This window comes from Hordeum vulgare, chromosome 4H, assembly GCF_904849725.1.
Source record: "Hordeum vulgare subsp. vulgare chromosome 4H, MorexV3_pseudomolecules_assembly, whole genome shotgun sequence".
In the NCBI taxonomy this organism is placed as follows: Eukaryota; Viridiplantae; Streptophyta; class Magnoliopsida; order Poales; family Poaceae; genus Hordeum; species Hordeum vulgare.
Window position 1 is genome coordinate 183,870,596 of NC_058521.1, and position 15,639 is coordinate 183,886,234.

At 42.6% G+C, this 15,639-nt stretch overlaps 1 protein-coding gene across 2 annotated transcripts; it reads left to right on the plus strand.

Moving 5' to 3' along the window:
- Window positions 1-1,388: 1,388 nt before the first annotated feature.
- LOC123446304 lies at window positions 1,389-13,737 on the plus strand. 2 transcript variants are annotated; one of them, XM_045122976.1, is made up of 6 exons: window positions 1,389-2,495; window positions 10,747-10,939; window positions 11,030-11,185; window positions 12,754-13,089; window positions 13,175-13,242; window positions 13,336-13,737. In XM_045122976.1, exons 2-4 carry the CDS (start codon window positions 10,907-10,909, stop codon window positions 12,811-12,813), a joined length of 249 nt encoding a protein of 82 aa, XP_044978911.1. In that variant the 5' UTR covers window positions 1,389-2,495; window positions 10,747-10,906; the 3' UTR covers window positions 12,814-13,089; window positions 13,175-13,242; window positions 13,336-13,737. The 2 variants fall into 2 exon arrangements, 1 of the variants encoding a protein (XP_044978911.1); XR_006631297.1 differs by having other exon boundaries at window positions 11,030-12,895; window positions 12,973-13,089.
- Window positions 13,738-15,639: the final 1,902 nt, after the last annotated feature.

Sequence of the window (15,639 nt, forward strand, 5' to 3'; positions counted from 1 at the left end):
ATTTAATTATCTTTATTTTTATAGTAAGTTAGCACTCATCATGCAATTTTCTAGGAATAGAAAGTTCAAGTTCAAGTTTCTCATCATATTCTTTTATGATTGCTTCCACTATATGATTAGTCAAAGCCTCGTTTTGTTCATAAGCATTGGGTGAGCTAATAATGTTTTCTAACAAGAAAATACATTCTAATAAATAGAAAATTCCATAATTAGAGTCCTTGTAATCCATGACAGTGGGCACATCACTGGTTAAATTTTTGACTTCTCCAAGCCCACTTTTTCAGTTTTAGGATTAGAATCATCACCCTCCAAGTAAACATGACGCTCTCTAGCTAAAGTTGACTCATCTCCAGTCCCTTTGATTTATATTCACAGAAGTAAATAAGGATTCAATAGGACAAGTGACAATCATTTTAAGATCTTCGTCATGACTTTGGTAAAAATCGAGTGTGAGAAGCTTTCTGTAGGAATTCCTACTTAGCTTTCAACGTAGCGGTCCTCTCCTTGCATTTATTAATATATATCTGGATAGATTTAATAGTATCGTTAAAATCATGCTTGGGTGTCAAAGGGTTTATTTTATGAGTTTGTAAATCAAGAGAAATTATACCCATGTTTTTAGCCAAAGTATCGATCGTATGCAGGTTTTCCTCTACCATAGTATTGATTTTTTTTTAGACTTAATGAATTCTTTAATGGTGTTTTCAAGATCAAAAGATGACTTATTATTATTGGTAGAAGGATTTCTATAAGAATTGTCATAAGAGTTTCTATAACCATTAGACAGATTACCGGGATATGTCCTACCATTGTTATTGAAATTATTTTGCAAGATAAAATTCACATCAATGGCATTATCATTTTTCTCAATCAAAGTAGAAAAGGGCATATCGTTAGATTCAATATAAGCATTTTTACTAGCAACCAAATTCATAAGAGCGTCCAGTTTTTCACACAAAGTAGCGATTTCCTTAACCGAATTTACATTCTTACCAGTTGGAGCTCTTTTCATATGCCATTGAGAGTAGTTGGTCATGATGTTGTCCAGAAGTTTGGTGGACTCTCCTAATGTCACCTCCATGAAGGTACCACCTGCGCAAGAACCTAGAATATTTCTAGATACAAAGTTTAGTCGAACATAGAAGTTTTGGATAACCATCGACAACTTTAAACCATGTGTAGCAACCCGAGACCGACACTCCAGAAGATTCCCTATTATTCCATTTTCGTCAAGTGATTTATTTGGTTGTTGCATTCATCATCGGAGCATTTGCATTCACATTGCATTGAAACTCACTTGCCATTATTTTTCAAAACTTGCATCCGTTATTAGTTTCCGATTCTCCCTATTCTCATCGACGACCGTTTCAAGGATAACCACACACGCACGCGCCCGCAGCATCATTAAAATATTGTTTTCAAAAGTGTGTATAAAACATTCTTGGAATGGGTTGAAAGTTGGTTTGCGGTCTTGTTATTATAGGTAGACCGGGTGCCAAATTTTGTCGCATTCGAGATAGATTGATACCCCAATGGATGACTATAGCGGCAACATAATCGGATAAATTATCAGACTTTTTTCGGTTTAAAAAACTATGTAGCGGGCTACAAACCTCCCACTCTTCTGAGCCTAAGACATTCTACACATCCCACTAGCCCAGCTAGCCTCTTCCGTTTCTGGACCGTCCGATCAAGAAACGAGAGCCTAAAACCCTCCCATAAGCCTAGTTACGATGTCTATATAAAGGAAGTTACCCTCCTTGCCTACCTAATCCTACACTCCTCTCGGCATCGGCGATGCAAGCCTCCACCAGCCTCCAGGGCAAACTACTCCTCCGAAGTCGCATCGGCCCTCTGGGTCCATATCGGGGCATGCCCAAGCCCATCTGAGCTAGGACAAGCCCGCCTTCGCTCACAGCCGCCCGACACCCTCTGCCTCCCATGCGCCACTGCGGCTAGGACTATCCGCACTAGCCCCGCTGCCCCGGCGGCGAGCCGCCCCGTTGCAACCTCATCGCCCCTTGTCGGAAGCTCGTCGGAGACAGATAGACCAACCGCACGTCCCTTCTCCTTTTTCCTCTATGTCTCTCTCCCTCCCGATTTCTCTATCTCTCCCTCGCCCGCAGGAGCTCGCCATGAAGGCCACATCTCGCTGCCGAAGGTATGCCCGCCGCAGCTATTACCTCGATCCGGGCAGAGGGGGGTAGATCCGGCCATCCCCGTGGAACTCCGCCGAAGCCGAGTCGTTGGCGTGTCGCACGTACACCGGAGTCAAGCTGTCGTTGCTCCATGCCTCCGCTCTGCCCGTGGTGGAAACCTCCCTTGAGGGATCGAGTGAGGAGAGCGCTCACTCGCCTGGGCCTCCCTCTAACTCCCCTAGGCCACGTCATCGCCATTGGCCGCCAAGGCCCAACACGCCCGAGTCTACCCCAAGCCGAGCCTGGAGGCTAACAAAACCCAGCCGCGACCCCCATCAACATGGGCCTACCCACGAGGTGAGCACCACCTATTCCTCGCCCATCTTCTCGGTAGCTATTTGGCACACAATGTACTGTTCAGTTTTGGCCCTTTTGTTTTTTCTCTGCGTTGCGAATTTGTCTAATATCCAAGGATTGCATAATTAAAGATTTTGCCATGATTTTAAAATGCCAATAGTTAAATAACAGTGCATCATATGTAAAAACTATACGTATGTAAAATTCTTAGAATTTTGTGTAGATTATCAATATCCCAGTTTCATCCATGATAAAAATGTTTAACTTACGGTTTTCATATAATTTAAGTAAATGCCATAATCTTGCATAATTGTTGTGTCATTTTTTCCAAAGTAAATACCCACATATTATATATGATTTTTGGGTATAAAAAATTATAGAATCCATCTGTGCAGTTAATTTTGTGATTTGAGCAAGTTTGTGTGCATGCTATTTTCGTTGTGATGCACTTTTGTTATTTTCGCGCGATTTAATCCACGCATCATATGATTGTTTTTGACCATGAGATATGCCCTTTATGATGTGTACTAGACCCTGATATTTTTGTTTGCCACGAAAATCCATGTTTAGATGTGTTTTCTTTGCTGCCAACATGCCATGAAAATGTTGCTATTTTGAGGGTGCAAAATAATTCTTAGTCTGGAATCTCCTATATTTTGTTGCTATGTTACCATGCCTATTGCAATTGATCTTCAATCCATTTGAGTTTGGTATAATTGAATGAATTGTAAAGCATGTTATCCTCTGTTATTTTGTGCCATTAGTTTTCAAGTATAGGTTTTGGATCCTACTTAATTTTGTTGTCAAACATGTCAACCTGATAAATCTTTTGTTCCTTGCACCATGTTATTTTTTCTAAGTTAGAGAATCTACTTAGTTCACATTGCCATGTTGTGCTGATGCTAGCTATGATTGTGTGCATAATTAGACCTTGCTAGTACGGAATGAAATGAAGTGCACCATGCTTACTACCATGCTGTAAATTTTCAAGCTATTATATGCCTTGTAGCATATGTTTTTGTTGGTGCCAACATTCCTTCATAATAAAACTACTATGTTAAAAACTGTTATTTTCACTCGAGTGGTGCTAGCCCGGATCGGGCCCGGGCGGGCTAGATCTGGATCCGGCGGGCTGGATCAAATGGAGGAGGTGGGAGTGGCTATCTGGCGGCTAGGGTTTCGCACGGGAATTGAGGTGGGGTGGTTTGGCTGTCTAAATTAGGTTGGGAGGTTGTTTAAATAGGCACGGGTGCCATGGTTAGCAGTTTTTCCATCCGATTTCAACTGCGCGACCGAGATCGGACGGTCCCGGTCACGAGGATGGCTAAGTGGGCCTAATGACTATGTAGAATAGGCTAGGTGGGGAAGAGAGGGAGGTTTGTGGCCCGACAACGAGATTTTAAAACACTGAAAAACGTGTGACGATAAACCGATGACAGTGCCGCTACTGTCGACCGTTTGGGTATCAAACGGACTCCGATTGCGATGAAATTTGGCACGCAGCCTATCTACACTATACTAAGACCGCACGTCAAGTTTGAACCCAATCTGAGAATATTTTCCGGACACTTTAAAAACAATATCTTATCAATGTCGTGGGCGCGTGCATGTGTGGTTGGTCTCAAAACAGTCAACGGCAATAAGGGAGAGAACCCACTACTAATACCGGATGCAAGTTTTAAAGCTGGCGACAACGAAGTACCGATGCAATGTGGATGATGTGCATGATGCGATGACGAATCCAACAGACAAACGAATCGCACGGCACAACGGAATAAAAGGGGAATCTTCTCGAGCGTCGGTCTTGGGCTATCACAACTCTCCTACACTAACAAGAGATCTCGCCCCGTGATCTAGGCATGAAGAGGGGAAGAGGAATAGAAAGAGCAAGAGGTAAAACTAATCGCATCATTGACAGACGAGTGACACCAACGATCTTTGAAGTTTGCAAAGAGATGAATGATATGAGAAACAAGGAAGAAATCACACAAATTTTTGGCAGCACTTCGGTAGGAAAGAGGGAAAAAATTGATAAGATGCAAAGATCTTGCAAAGATTCACAAAAAACCAATACATTGGAAGAAATAGAGCAACATCGCAAATCCTCCGGAACAAGGAATAGAAACTAGATCATTGGGAAGAAAGAATGAAGAAGAGAATGACAACTACTATTACAATTGAATTTTACAAGCAACCTTACAAGAAGAATTGAAGGAAGTTGTTGGAAAACAAACAACGAAAAGAACAAGCTTGTTGTGGACTTATGAAAAGCATCTCAAAATAATAAGTTGCCAAATAGCCACTGACGGAACAGGGATAGCTTGGGAGCAATAAGATAAGAAAACTCCTTGCACAAAGAGGATACATGGAGAAGTTGGATTAATCACAAGCACCATGATAGCAACAATCCGTAGAAAAAACTTTAGGTGAAGTCTAAACCAAGGTAGCTCAATGAAGAAATCATGGGTTGAAAAGATCTGATAACCAAAGAATTGGTTGGTTTAAATATATCATTCTTAAAACAAATTCTCTTCGAGACTCCTCCAGTAACAAGAACATTATAACCCACCTCAAAGGATAAAGGAGGGAGAATTGCACTTAAATACGCAAGATAAGGAATACTTGAACACCTTAAACTAGAATCTTGAAAAACACCTTGAGAATGAAGAGATCATAATCCACCCAAGAGAAAAACTTGAGTGAAGCACCAGAATAATTGAGAGACGAATGAAGAGACAACAATTGAGAAGAATTTGAGAATCAAAGTTGAAAGCTGAGACTAAAACAATCTTCTGAAATGATGGCCTTCAGAGGATCGAGAAAAGAAAACAACTCTGAAATGCACTAGATAGATATGGAAGGAATTACTCATGATCGAGAACAATTCAAGATGACAACACAAAGCTGAAATGATGAATCTTCAAGAGAATGGACCAATATTGAGAGAAACACTCCTTCGGTCTTCCAATCTGAAAATGATGAGGACAACACCACCAAGAATTACTGAGACACTCCGGAATAATGAAGAATGAAAGGTTGCGCGAAAGATGAGAATAATTTTGAAGCAATCTAGGAGAGAAGGAATATGACTGATGGAAATCATACTAATGTCACACTTGAAAAGATTAGAGATCTTCTGGAAAGATTAGAATAGCCAGGTAAGATCCTGGGAAAAAACTATAGGTTATGTGCACAGTCAAAAGAAACACCGTTGAAAAGATTGTTCAAAAAGAGAGATATTGCACTCGTATAACTGAAAACTTGACGAGGTTGGGATCCTCGAAATAATTGAAAGGATTGAGAACAAGAAACTTCTGAGATATCTTCAACACTTCGGATAGAAAAGAGAGAGCTAAATGGATAAGAAAGATTGAATGAGAATTTCCAACACAAAAATCATATAGGAAGAAAAGTATATGATGTACACCGAGAGCTTGAATTGAATTCACTGGAAAAGAGAACATCAGTGAAGAAATAATGAACTTGAAACTCCTGAGGATCTTCACAATGAATCATCGGATACAACACGTAAGAGAAGATAGCGGAAGCAACAATGAAATGTAATGCACTTGGATGATAATTGAATCACTCAAGAAAAAGGGGCGGGAGGGCGGGAAAAACAAGACAACGGGGAGAGGATAGAATTCACCTAAAGAGAAGCACACCAGTTGAGAAGAATTGACATGACGACTCTGGTTGGGAAGAATTGAAAAGACCTCTTGATTGAGCAAAAAAATTGCATTCCCATAAAAATATGAGAACAACTCTTGGAAAGATATGAATTCACCACTTGAACTGGAAGCAACTCGACTTACCATACTACAACAAAACAAAAGATGAGGCTTAAGGCTCAATCCGGAACAAATTCGTGACAGAGATTTCGTCTGATATTTTCATGGACAGGATCGCACGGGCTCTATCGTACAGTAGCCATCATGTACAAGGCAGTGCACACGACACACGAAGCGTCCCCAAGTCGTAGCTAGCTACAAGGACTCTTTAAGACACAACTGGAACCGTTGTAAGACAACCCTGAACAAACGAATCCACTAGATGTCGAATCCCAACCTCACATCATGCATTTGTTGGAAGATAGGCCTATAACTAACTACTTGACTTCCCACCTAAGAACTTTCAAAATTTATGGTCATGCAATTGGGTCCACGGATACAAGGAGAAATTCATCACTTAACTCCTAGCATCTAACTCGTCCAGTGTATCACATCCATCAACGCATAAACAGAATTTTGGAAACTCATCTATCTCAGATCCTCATAATCACAACGATACTAAGTATGGAGATACATCCGGGCCTACTTGCACCAGTACTAGGGAAGCCAGACTCCTCTCGCAACTACCAATATTGAAGCAATTTCGAACATCCTTCATTCTGAGATACTAAGAAATCCGAATGATAGCAATGTGCTCAAGAATCCCGTGGATCTCAACTCCCCGGAAGAATTCAAGTTAGACAGGGGGCACCAAGATAGAACTTCGTCACATCGGTATGATATAGATTCCAAAAATATCCGGGTGATCCTAAAAAAAATTGATTGAGAAGAGGAGTGGAATTTAAATTCTTATGTCAAGATTCCTCATTAGAGCATAGAAGAGGAGAAAAAAGAATCCTACTCCCCGATATATAACTAGACTCAAAGCTATTTTTCACTAGACTCGACTTGGCCAAGTTCAATCAATCAAGGGGGCTCCTCGGTCTGTACTACTATGATACCAACTTGTAAAGTCCAAGATGTGATCCTATCCTTATTTTGGTGTGAGGGCCTCGACAGGGATAGAAACGCATCTCGTCGTTTCGCAAGAATGGATATCATTACAAGTACATGTACTGAAAAGATGAGTATAAGGAGTTGGCTTACATTCGCCACAAGCTACATCAATATCACTTCAATACAACAATATACAGTCATCATGAAGAAGAGCAGGGTCCATCTACGGACGAAAAAATGATAAAAGAACGACGTCCATCCTTGCTAACCAAGGCTGTCGGCCTAGAACCCATCCTCGGTCGATGATAAAGAAGAAGAAGAAACTCCAAATAGCACAATTAGCGCGCTCACGTCAAAGTAACTCTTTACCTGTACCTGCAACTGGTGTTGTAGTAATCTGTTTGCCACACGGACTCAGCAATCTCATTTCCAAAGGAATCAAGACTAGCAATGCTTAATGGGTGAGGTATGGTTAAGTGGTGAGGCTACATCAAGCGGCTAAGCATTTATTTGGTGGATAACTTACGAGTACAAGAATAAAAGAAGGGGATGATCTACACATAGCGGACGTGAACTACTAATGATCAACTGAATGATCCTGAACACCTACTTATGTCAGACATAACCCCACCGTGTCCTTAGTCGGAGAAAGGAACTCACAAGAGAGGCAGTCACGGTTATGCACACAGATGGTATATTTTAATTAAGTTCACTTCACGTCGTCTAGAACCGGATGTTAAAAAAATTTCCATGTCGCCACATAACCGCGGGCATGGCTTTTTGAAAGATTTAACCTGCATGGGTGCTCCAACTAGTCCATCGCAGAGTACCACACGCTGCGACGGAATGATCTTGATTACAGAAACTCGTGATTTCCTCAGGTTCCTATTGGAAAAGCTGAACCTCGAGATAACCCAAAGCATACTCGGAATCCCTCGCACAAGACGCTCGAGAAAGGTAAAACAAGACGAGCAATGTCGCCCGACGTGTCGATAGTCCAGATAAGAGCCACGTATCTTGTTACTAGGGCACAATCGGATGAGCACATCATAGAGTGGCCTGATAGAAATCACCCGAGTTGCCCCGGGTTGGCCCCGCAGACGACTATGTTTAGGACCAGCACTATCATCACTGGCCCTCCGTGTATTATGTTGATTTACTCCCCGGGTAGTGCTAACTCCCTATGTTTTTAGTATTAGCAGGTTTAATATGTTGGGAAAATATAGTACCAATATTGGGCCTTGCCAAACGAGTTTTATCCCCATAACAACCCCAAGCATGTTAGGAGCGCTCATTTATGGAACATAACAACGGTAGCCGAAACTAAGGCGGCAAAGGTGGAACAAAACACCGGGCTAGAAAGGCCAAGCCTTCCACCTTTTACCAATTATAGAGGTGCATTAATTTAAATAGCATTAATAAGGTGATATAACAAGGAACCCATGTTTTCACATGGAAGTAACTGCACCTGCAACTAGCAACGCTATCAAACGGATGAGCATGTGGTAACATAGACAAACAAGGTTTTCTCGGTAGTGGAAAGATTAGAGGTTTTCATGGCCATGTTGGGAGGATGATATTTAACGGGTGCTAGGCAACGAGATATACGATAGAAATGAAACAACTAGCATGGAAATGATAGTAATGATATCTAGGGAAATGGTCATCTTGCCTGAGATCCCTCTTGGAAGAAGAAATGACTCCGCGAAGCAGACGAACCGACATAGTCGAACGGATCCTCACATTCTGACACGCTTGTGGAACTCTATCGAGACAAAACAAAACAGAAACAAGGTTGAACACATGCTAACACCACGACAAAAGCACGATATGATGCACACCCTAATATGAAGCATGATCGGTTTACAATATGCAAGGCATGGCACGCAATTTACTACAGTCAAACGCTACACATTAAGTGAAGCTCAACATGCAACGAGTTGCATATTGACGAAACTCCACGTTTAATTATTTAGTTCACTCCCGTTTATTTCCAGAACAATATTAAATGTTGTTAACATGGCAACGGGTGAAGCACAAATAAGCTACCTATATAGGCATTTTAAATGAGGTCAGAAACGACATATAGCATCTCCAAACTGACGCCACACTCAGGCTGTAGGTGGATATGGGAATAAATGGGATTAGTGGGTTCATCCCACTTAAATTGATTAATTGAGCTCCCACTGGACAGAGAAAAAAATAAGTGGGCTAACCCTATTAGCCCACTGGAGTCCCACCTATCCACCAACCCCATCCCTCAAGCCTTCCAGCCTACGCAGGAGGCGTCGCGGCTGTGTCGCCGATGGTTGACTCCCACCGCCGCCGCTCGACGGACGATGCCGGTGAATCCCTTCCTCATCCGCCTCCAAGTCAGGCCCCTAGCTCGCCGGCAGCGCCAACCCCGACCCTTGGGTCGCCGACAGCCCGAACTACGACCCACGGGTTGTCGGCAGCCCGAACCCCGACCCACGGGTTACCTGCTGCCCCAACCCCGACCAGAACCTCGGCGCCCAAGTCATCGATAGTAGGTATTCCGTGAGATTGAAGAAATCGCTTGCCTCTTTCTTGGCCTGATTGGTGCGGGTTTGTTGTTGTGGAAGCAGCATCAGCAATTGGTTTGTCTAGTGCTTCTTCTTTTTTCCTTTTTAGTTAAAAAGAATCAAAGAGGGACGTCCCGTGGGAGGGAAATCAGGTAGAAAAATAGCATGCACATATGCGACATATGGATGGTGCGGCGCCATTCCTTTTGGAGATTTCTTTTTTTGCTTCCCCTTACCTTAGATTTTCTTCTTTCTGGAATGTGCGCCTTTTGGCAGTTCGAGCCGTTCGTTTCTCTTGTGAGAAATCCAGATATTTAATAAGAGAAAGCCCGTTGGTTGTTTCTGTAAATAATAACGGTGGTCTCTATTGATTGCTCAAAAGCCAGGAACTACCCCCGGTTTCAAGTTTCCACTTATGCTTATAGATAATAATGGAAGAACAAGGTTGCGAGTTCTTGCTGTTATTGTTAGGGGTGATGGATAATTACCATGCGGCCCATTGCCACTATTCTTTGCTGAGTTTGATCGTTGTTAATCGTTATCGGTCTGTGTTGGATACGTTTATTTGACATCCTGCATCTTTATGGGATTCTATGGATGCTAGTCATGTGACATCTAACATGTGAACTGTATGATTTTGATGTACACTGTCATGCCAGTTTATATTAGCCATGCCTCATATTTAGTCTCTGTTTGATCATTGGTAATGTTTAGTGGTCCAAGATGCATATTCTGTTACTTGTAGTTCTAGTGTGTTTCTACAGGATTCTGTTTCTTGTAGTTATAGTGAACTTTGAATTGTGTTTTCTTGATGACATTGAAGTAGATGTCTGTAGGAGGTTTGTTTGTAGCCATATATATATATAAGTTGAAATTTATTTATTTTACCATCTTATGAAAATTTTATAATTGGTTTTCTATAGATTTATTGTTCTACCATCTTATAGATTTATTATTCTACCATCTTATGAACATTTTCAGATCTTGAGGACCATAAGGGTAGTACTGAGCTCTTGCGTGCTATAAAAATTGAGAAGGCTAGTGGCCCGGATCTTTAGAGTACAAGGGTAGGAAAAGGAAGCGGAGTAGACAGAGAAGCAACGAGCATCATGGGGAACACGAAGAAATTAACAAAGTCGTCATGAAGCCGTCGATGTCCAGGAAAAAGAGAAAGGTAAAAATTATCACACTACTTTATCATGAAGGCGCTGATGTTCAAGAAATAGAGATGCATTTTTTAATCATGACAATTTTTCTCTCCCAGGCTAGTGAAGGAAAGTGCACTAATCCAAAGAGCAAGAGAAGGCTGAATAAGGATAAGCAGCCATCACCTGGATCTTTACCTATTGAGAAGAATAAGCAGCCATCACATGGATCTTTACCCATTGAGAAGAATAAGCAGCCATCACTATCCAAAAAGGTGGTAAGATCTCCAGTCCTTAACAATGTGGTAATGTCATTCTTAGCAAGAAGGGAAAAAAGGCTAAGTCACTAGCAAGCTCCCCTTCACATCCTTCACTTCTAGCTCTGTCACCAAATGTAGAAAACTTTGGTTCACGCAGACCACGAAAATTAAATTCCAAAATTTGGAATGAGGTAGAACCGATATATGTTGATGGAATGCTTTCACAAGGTCGTTGCACTCATTGGAACCAATTCTTTCCTACCTCGAAAAAGACAGGGACAAGTCATATCCTTAAAAATTTGGGGGTATGTGAGGAAAAAACTAAAATGGATGGTATGGTTGCCAAGATTCGAACTGATAGTGCAATTAATCTTGATTGGAAGTTTGACCAAGGGCGTGCACGTAGAGCACTGGTAAAGTTGATTGTACTACATGAATTACCTTTTACTTTTGTTGAGTACCCTGGCTTTAGGTCCTTTGTTAAGACTTTGAATCCATGGTTTGATGTGGTATCTAGGGCAAAAATTAAAGAGGATTGCATTGCTTCATATCATAGGCACAAAAATTAAATTCAAGCATTCTTTAGCAGTCTAAATTCCCGAGTATGACTAATGGGTAACATGTGGACGTCAAATCAGAAACTGGGTTACTTTTGCATAACCGCCCACTATATTGATGACTCGTGGACTCTGCAAAGCAAACTAATCCGATTTTGCCTCTTGGAAACCCCCACACAATGCCCATAACATGTTTGACATGGTGCAAAAGAGCTTGAGAGAGTGGAACATTGAAGAGAAAATCTTCAGCTTTACCCTGGACAATGCACGAGTCAATACCTCAATGGTTGGCCACTTGAGAAAGAAGTTGGTAGATAGGTATCTTCTCCATCATAGTGGAAAATTATTGCATGTTAGATGTGCTGCGTATATACTGAATCTTGTGGTGCAAGATGGGCTAGATGCAATGGCTTCGGTAGTTGATCGAATCGGAGAATCAGTGCAGTATGTCAAAAGTTCGCAAGGTAGAATGGAGCGATTCGATGAGATGATTGCGCAAGTGGGACTTGCTTGTAAAAACCACCCTTCGGTAGATGTGCCTACAAGATGGAATTCAATGTACCTTATGCTTGAATCATCATTGCCATTCAGAGCAGCGTTTGAATCCTTGAAAGAACCCGACAAAGATTATAAATTCGCTCCTTCAGCTAGTGAATGGGAGATGGCTGAAGCTATTTTCCATCTCTTGGGCGCTTTCGGGTAGGACATATCCCACCTCTCACCTTTACTTCTACGAGGTCTGGAATGTGAAGCAAATAATGGAGAAAGAAGTCTTGAGTGAAAATCCTACCATTATTTCCATGGTGAAAGAGATGGAGAAGAAGTGGATCAAATATTTTGAGGAGTCATTCTTAGCAAGTTGTGTGCCAGTAATTTTTGATCCAAGGTACAAATATGAATATGTTGACTTCCGATTGACTGCAAGATTTGGTGATGACGCCGAGAAATAGCTTACCCTAGTACACAGTGCGATGAAGATCCTATTTTCCATATATGCATCTGAACTTGAAAACACTTGTGATAAAGGTGATGAGCTTGCAGAGGAGGATGTCGAGGGCACTCTGGATGATTGGGATAAGCATTTGAGGTAGAAAAGATCTCACAACTCGAATGAGCTGCAACGATATCTTGAAGAAGAGTTGTTTCCTCGTCGACAGAACTTGAAGTGGTGAGAAATCCACTCCCCAAAGTATCCAGTGCTTGTGACTATAGCGCGAGACATATTGACAGTGTGAGCATCTACAGTGCCTGCGAAGGCTGCATTCAGCAATGCTGGAAGAGTCATCACTGAACATAGAAGTAGTTTGAGCCCGAGTACCGTTGAGACGCTGATGTGCCTCGAGGATTGGCTTCGGTCAGCCGGTAATATGTTTTTAATTATTTTTACGTACTTTATTGAATATTATCCTTGATGAATGTTTCATTTTAAATGCCTCTGATATTCTAGATAGCCAAAAGGTGGAACTAACAGTCGGAGACCATGGTGGTGATCAAGATGTTGCTGGAACCACCTAGGTAATTTTTCCATGTTGCCTTTAATTCTCATGTACTAGATTAACTTTTGAAGGATGGCTACATGTATTAATCTGTAAACTGGACTGTTCTCAGAGTTCTGGAGCAGTCAACTGTCAGCATCAGAATGATCCATGGCTTCTTTCAACATATATGAAGTTTCAGGGAAGTGTAGCTTCAGATAATCATCATTGAAGATTTTGCTATCCTAGTAGATAATCTTGAATCATTTTGAATGTTCAAGATAATGCCCATGTACGATCCAGGTAGTAGTTATGATTAAATTACACTTCATATAATCATCGTGTTGCTTCCCGCATTGTCGCCAACCTGGTCGTAGTTATGATTAAATTACACTTTCAGGGTGATAATGCCCATGTACGATCCTGGTTGTAGCTTCAGATAAGCATGATTCAAAAAGTGGATAATAGTCGTACATGTTGTATACATTTAAAAAGTGGGAACCCACTTGATCCCACTTAACCCACTTAAATTTTAGTCGATTGTTGGCTATAACCCACCAAAACGTGTTGGAATTAAGTGGGATGTGGTGGGACTCACGCTATTAGTCCCACCTGCAGCCTGACCCCACACGCCAGCTTTGTAATCTGTCCAGATTTGTCCTAATCACATTTTATGTTTGTTAAACAGCAAAAAAGTGGTTCACGTCATTCTACTCGTCGTTCTGGTCCATTTACATATATGGCTCATGTCCAACGGAGCTACGGTTCACTAGTTATGAATTAAACCATTTTTAACATGGCGACATGCAAACCGAAGCAAACAACATGGCTAACTTATTTAAATATGCATGAGATTCGGAAAATATTAATGTACTCAAAATTCTACACGTTTTATATATCTAACTTATTCCGATACGACACACGGTTTGAAAACTGCAGGCGTTTGAAAATATGCTTGTTTTGCTGAAATTAATAAATCCGCAAACCTAAAAAAACTGAACGGGCCGAAATCCGCTACAGGCTGAAACAGGGGCATGGCGCAAGTTAACAAAAACACGTGCGGGGCGGGGAATAGGGGCTGATCACCCATCGGCTATCGGGACGACCTGGTGGAGAGGCAGGCCGAAGTTAGAGCTGGGCCGGCTCGCGGGTTGGGTCGTGGGAGGCGAGGAGCTTGCTGTTGGGCCTCGGGCAGAGGAGCAGAGTCCTCCTCGTCTCTGCTACGACTGAGCACGAGCAGGGCGAGCCTATGGCGGGGCCCAGCCACGACGAGTCTAGGAGGCGGGGCTAGGGTGGAGAGGAGGTGGGGGATGGGTTCCCTGACGATGGATCCGAGCGCGAGGCCGCCGGATCAAGAGCGGGGCGGCGCGAGCGAACGAAACATGGCGGCGGGCTGGTGCTTTGCAATGGAGGCGGGGTGTGGCGGCTTCCTGCGGGAATGGGTACCGACGGGCGGCGGCGGTAGGGGCTGCAGGCTTCAGCCACTGGCGGGGCTCCGTCGAGGCACATTCCGATGGCGGGGAATGCTCCGGCGAGGCTGAATCCGGCGGTGCAGCACAGGAGTTTCTCGGGGGCTCCTCCCCTCGGGCAGAATCTCGGGGAAGCTGGCGGCGACTGGTGTTGGCCCGGATTGGGCCCGGGCGGGCCAGATATGGTTCCAGCGGCTCGGATCGACTGGAGGAGGTTGGACTGGTTGTCCGGTAGCTAGGGTTTTGCACGAGAATCGAGGTGGGGTGGTTTGGTTATCTAAATTAGGCACGGAGGTTGTTCAAATAGGCATGGGGGCTAGGGTTAGCAGTTTTTCCATCCGATTTCAACAGCGCGATCGAGGTCAGACGGTCCCGGTCATGGGGATTGCTAAGTGGGCTTAATGATGTGTAGCATAGGCTAGGTGGGGAAGAGAGGGAGGTTTGCGGCCCGGCAACGAGATTTTACAACACCGAAAAACGTTTGACGATAAACCGATGACGGTGCCACTATGGTCGACTGTTCGGTATCAAACGGACTGCGATTGCGATGAAATTTCGCACGCGGCCTACCTACAATATATTAAGACCACACCTCAAGTTTCAACACAATCCGTGAATATTTTCCGGACACCTTTAAAAATAATATCTTATCGATGCTGTAACACCTTGTTTTTAACTCTCCTGACTGATTTAACTTCTCCCAAAAATTAGGACCAATAAAAATTTTTGTGAATGCTTGTGATGCTTGAAGTGATTATTGTTTGTTTGCTTGCTTGTAATGCTTGTGTTTGATTCTCAATAAATCATGTTATTCTCCAGACTCGGCTCCTTGACCGAAACTCCTGCCTAACGATCATACTATGTGTTTAGGACCAAAATTATTTTTTACCAAATATTATTTTCACCAAAAAGCATTTCTTTGAATTAAGCTTTCATAACCCGTGAGATGGGATTTGTACTACAAGTTC

What these genes read in the sequence shown, in the direction of transcription:
- LOC123446304 (XM_045122976.1), top strand. Translation starts at nt 10,907, where the DNA reads ATGAAGCCGTCGATGTCCAGGAAAAAGAGAAAG. An exon ending in TGTCCAGGAAAAAGAGAAAG is followed by an intron (nt 10,940 to 11,029) that starts GTAAAAATTATC and finishes TTTCTCTCCCAG; the next exon opens with GCTAGTGAAGGAAAGTGCAC. An exon ending in AGCCATCACTATCCAAAAAG is followed by an intron (nt 11,186 to 12,753) that starts GTGGTAAGATCT and finishes CTTGTGATAAAG; the next exon opens with GTGATGAGCTTGCAGAGGAG.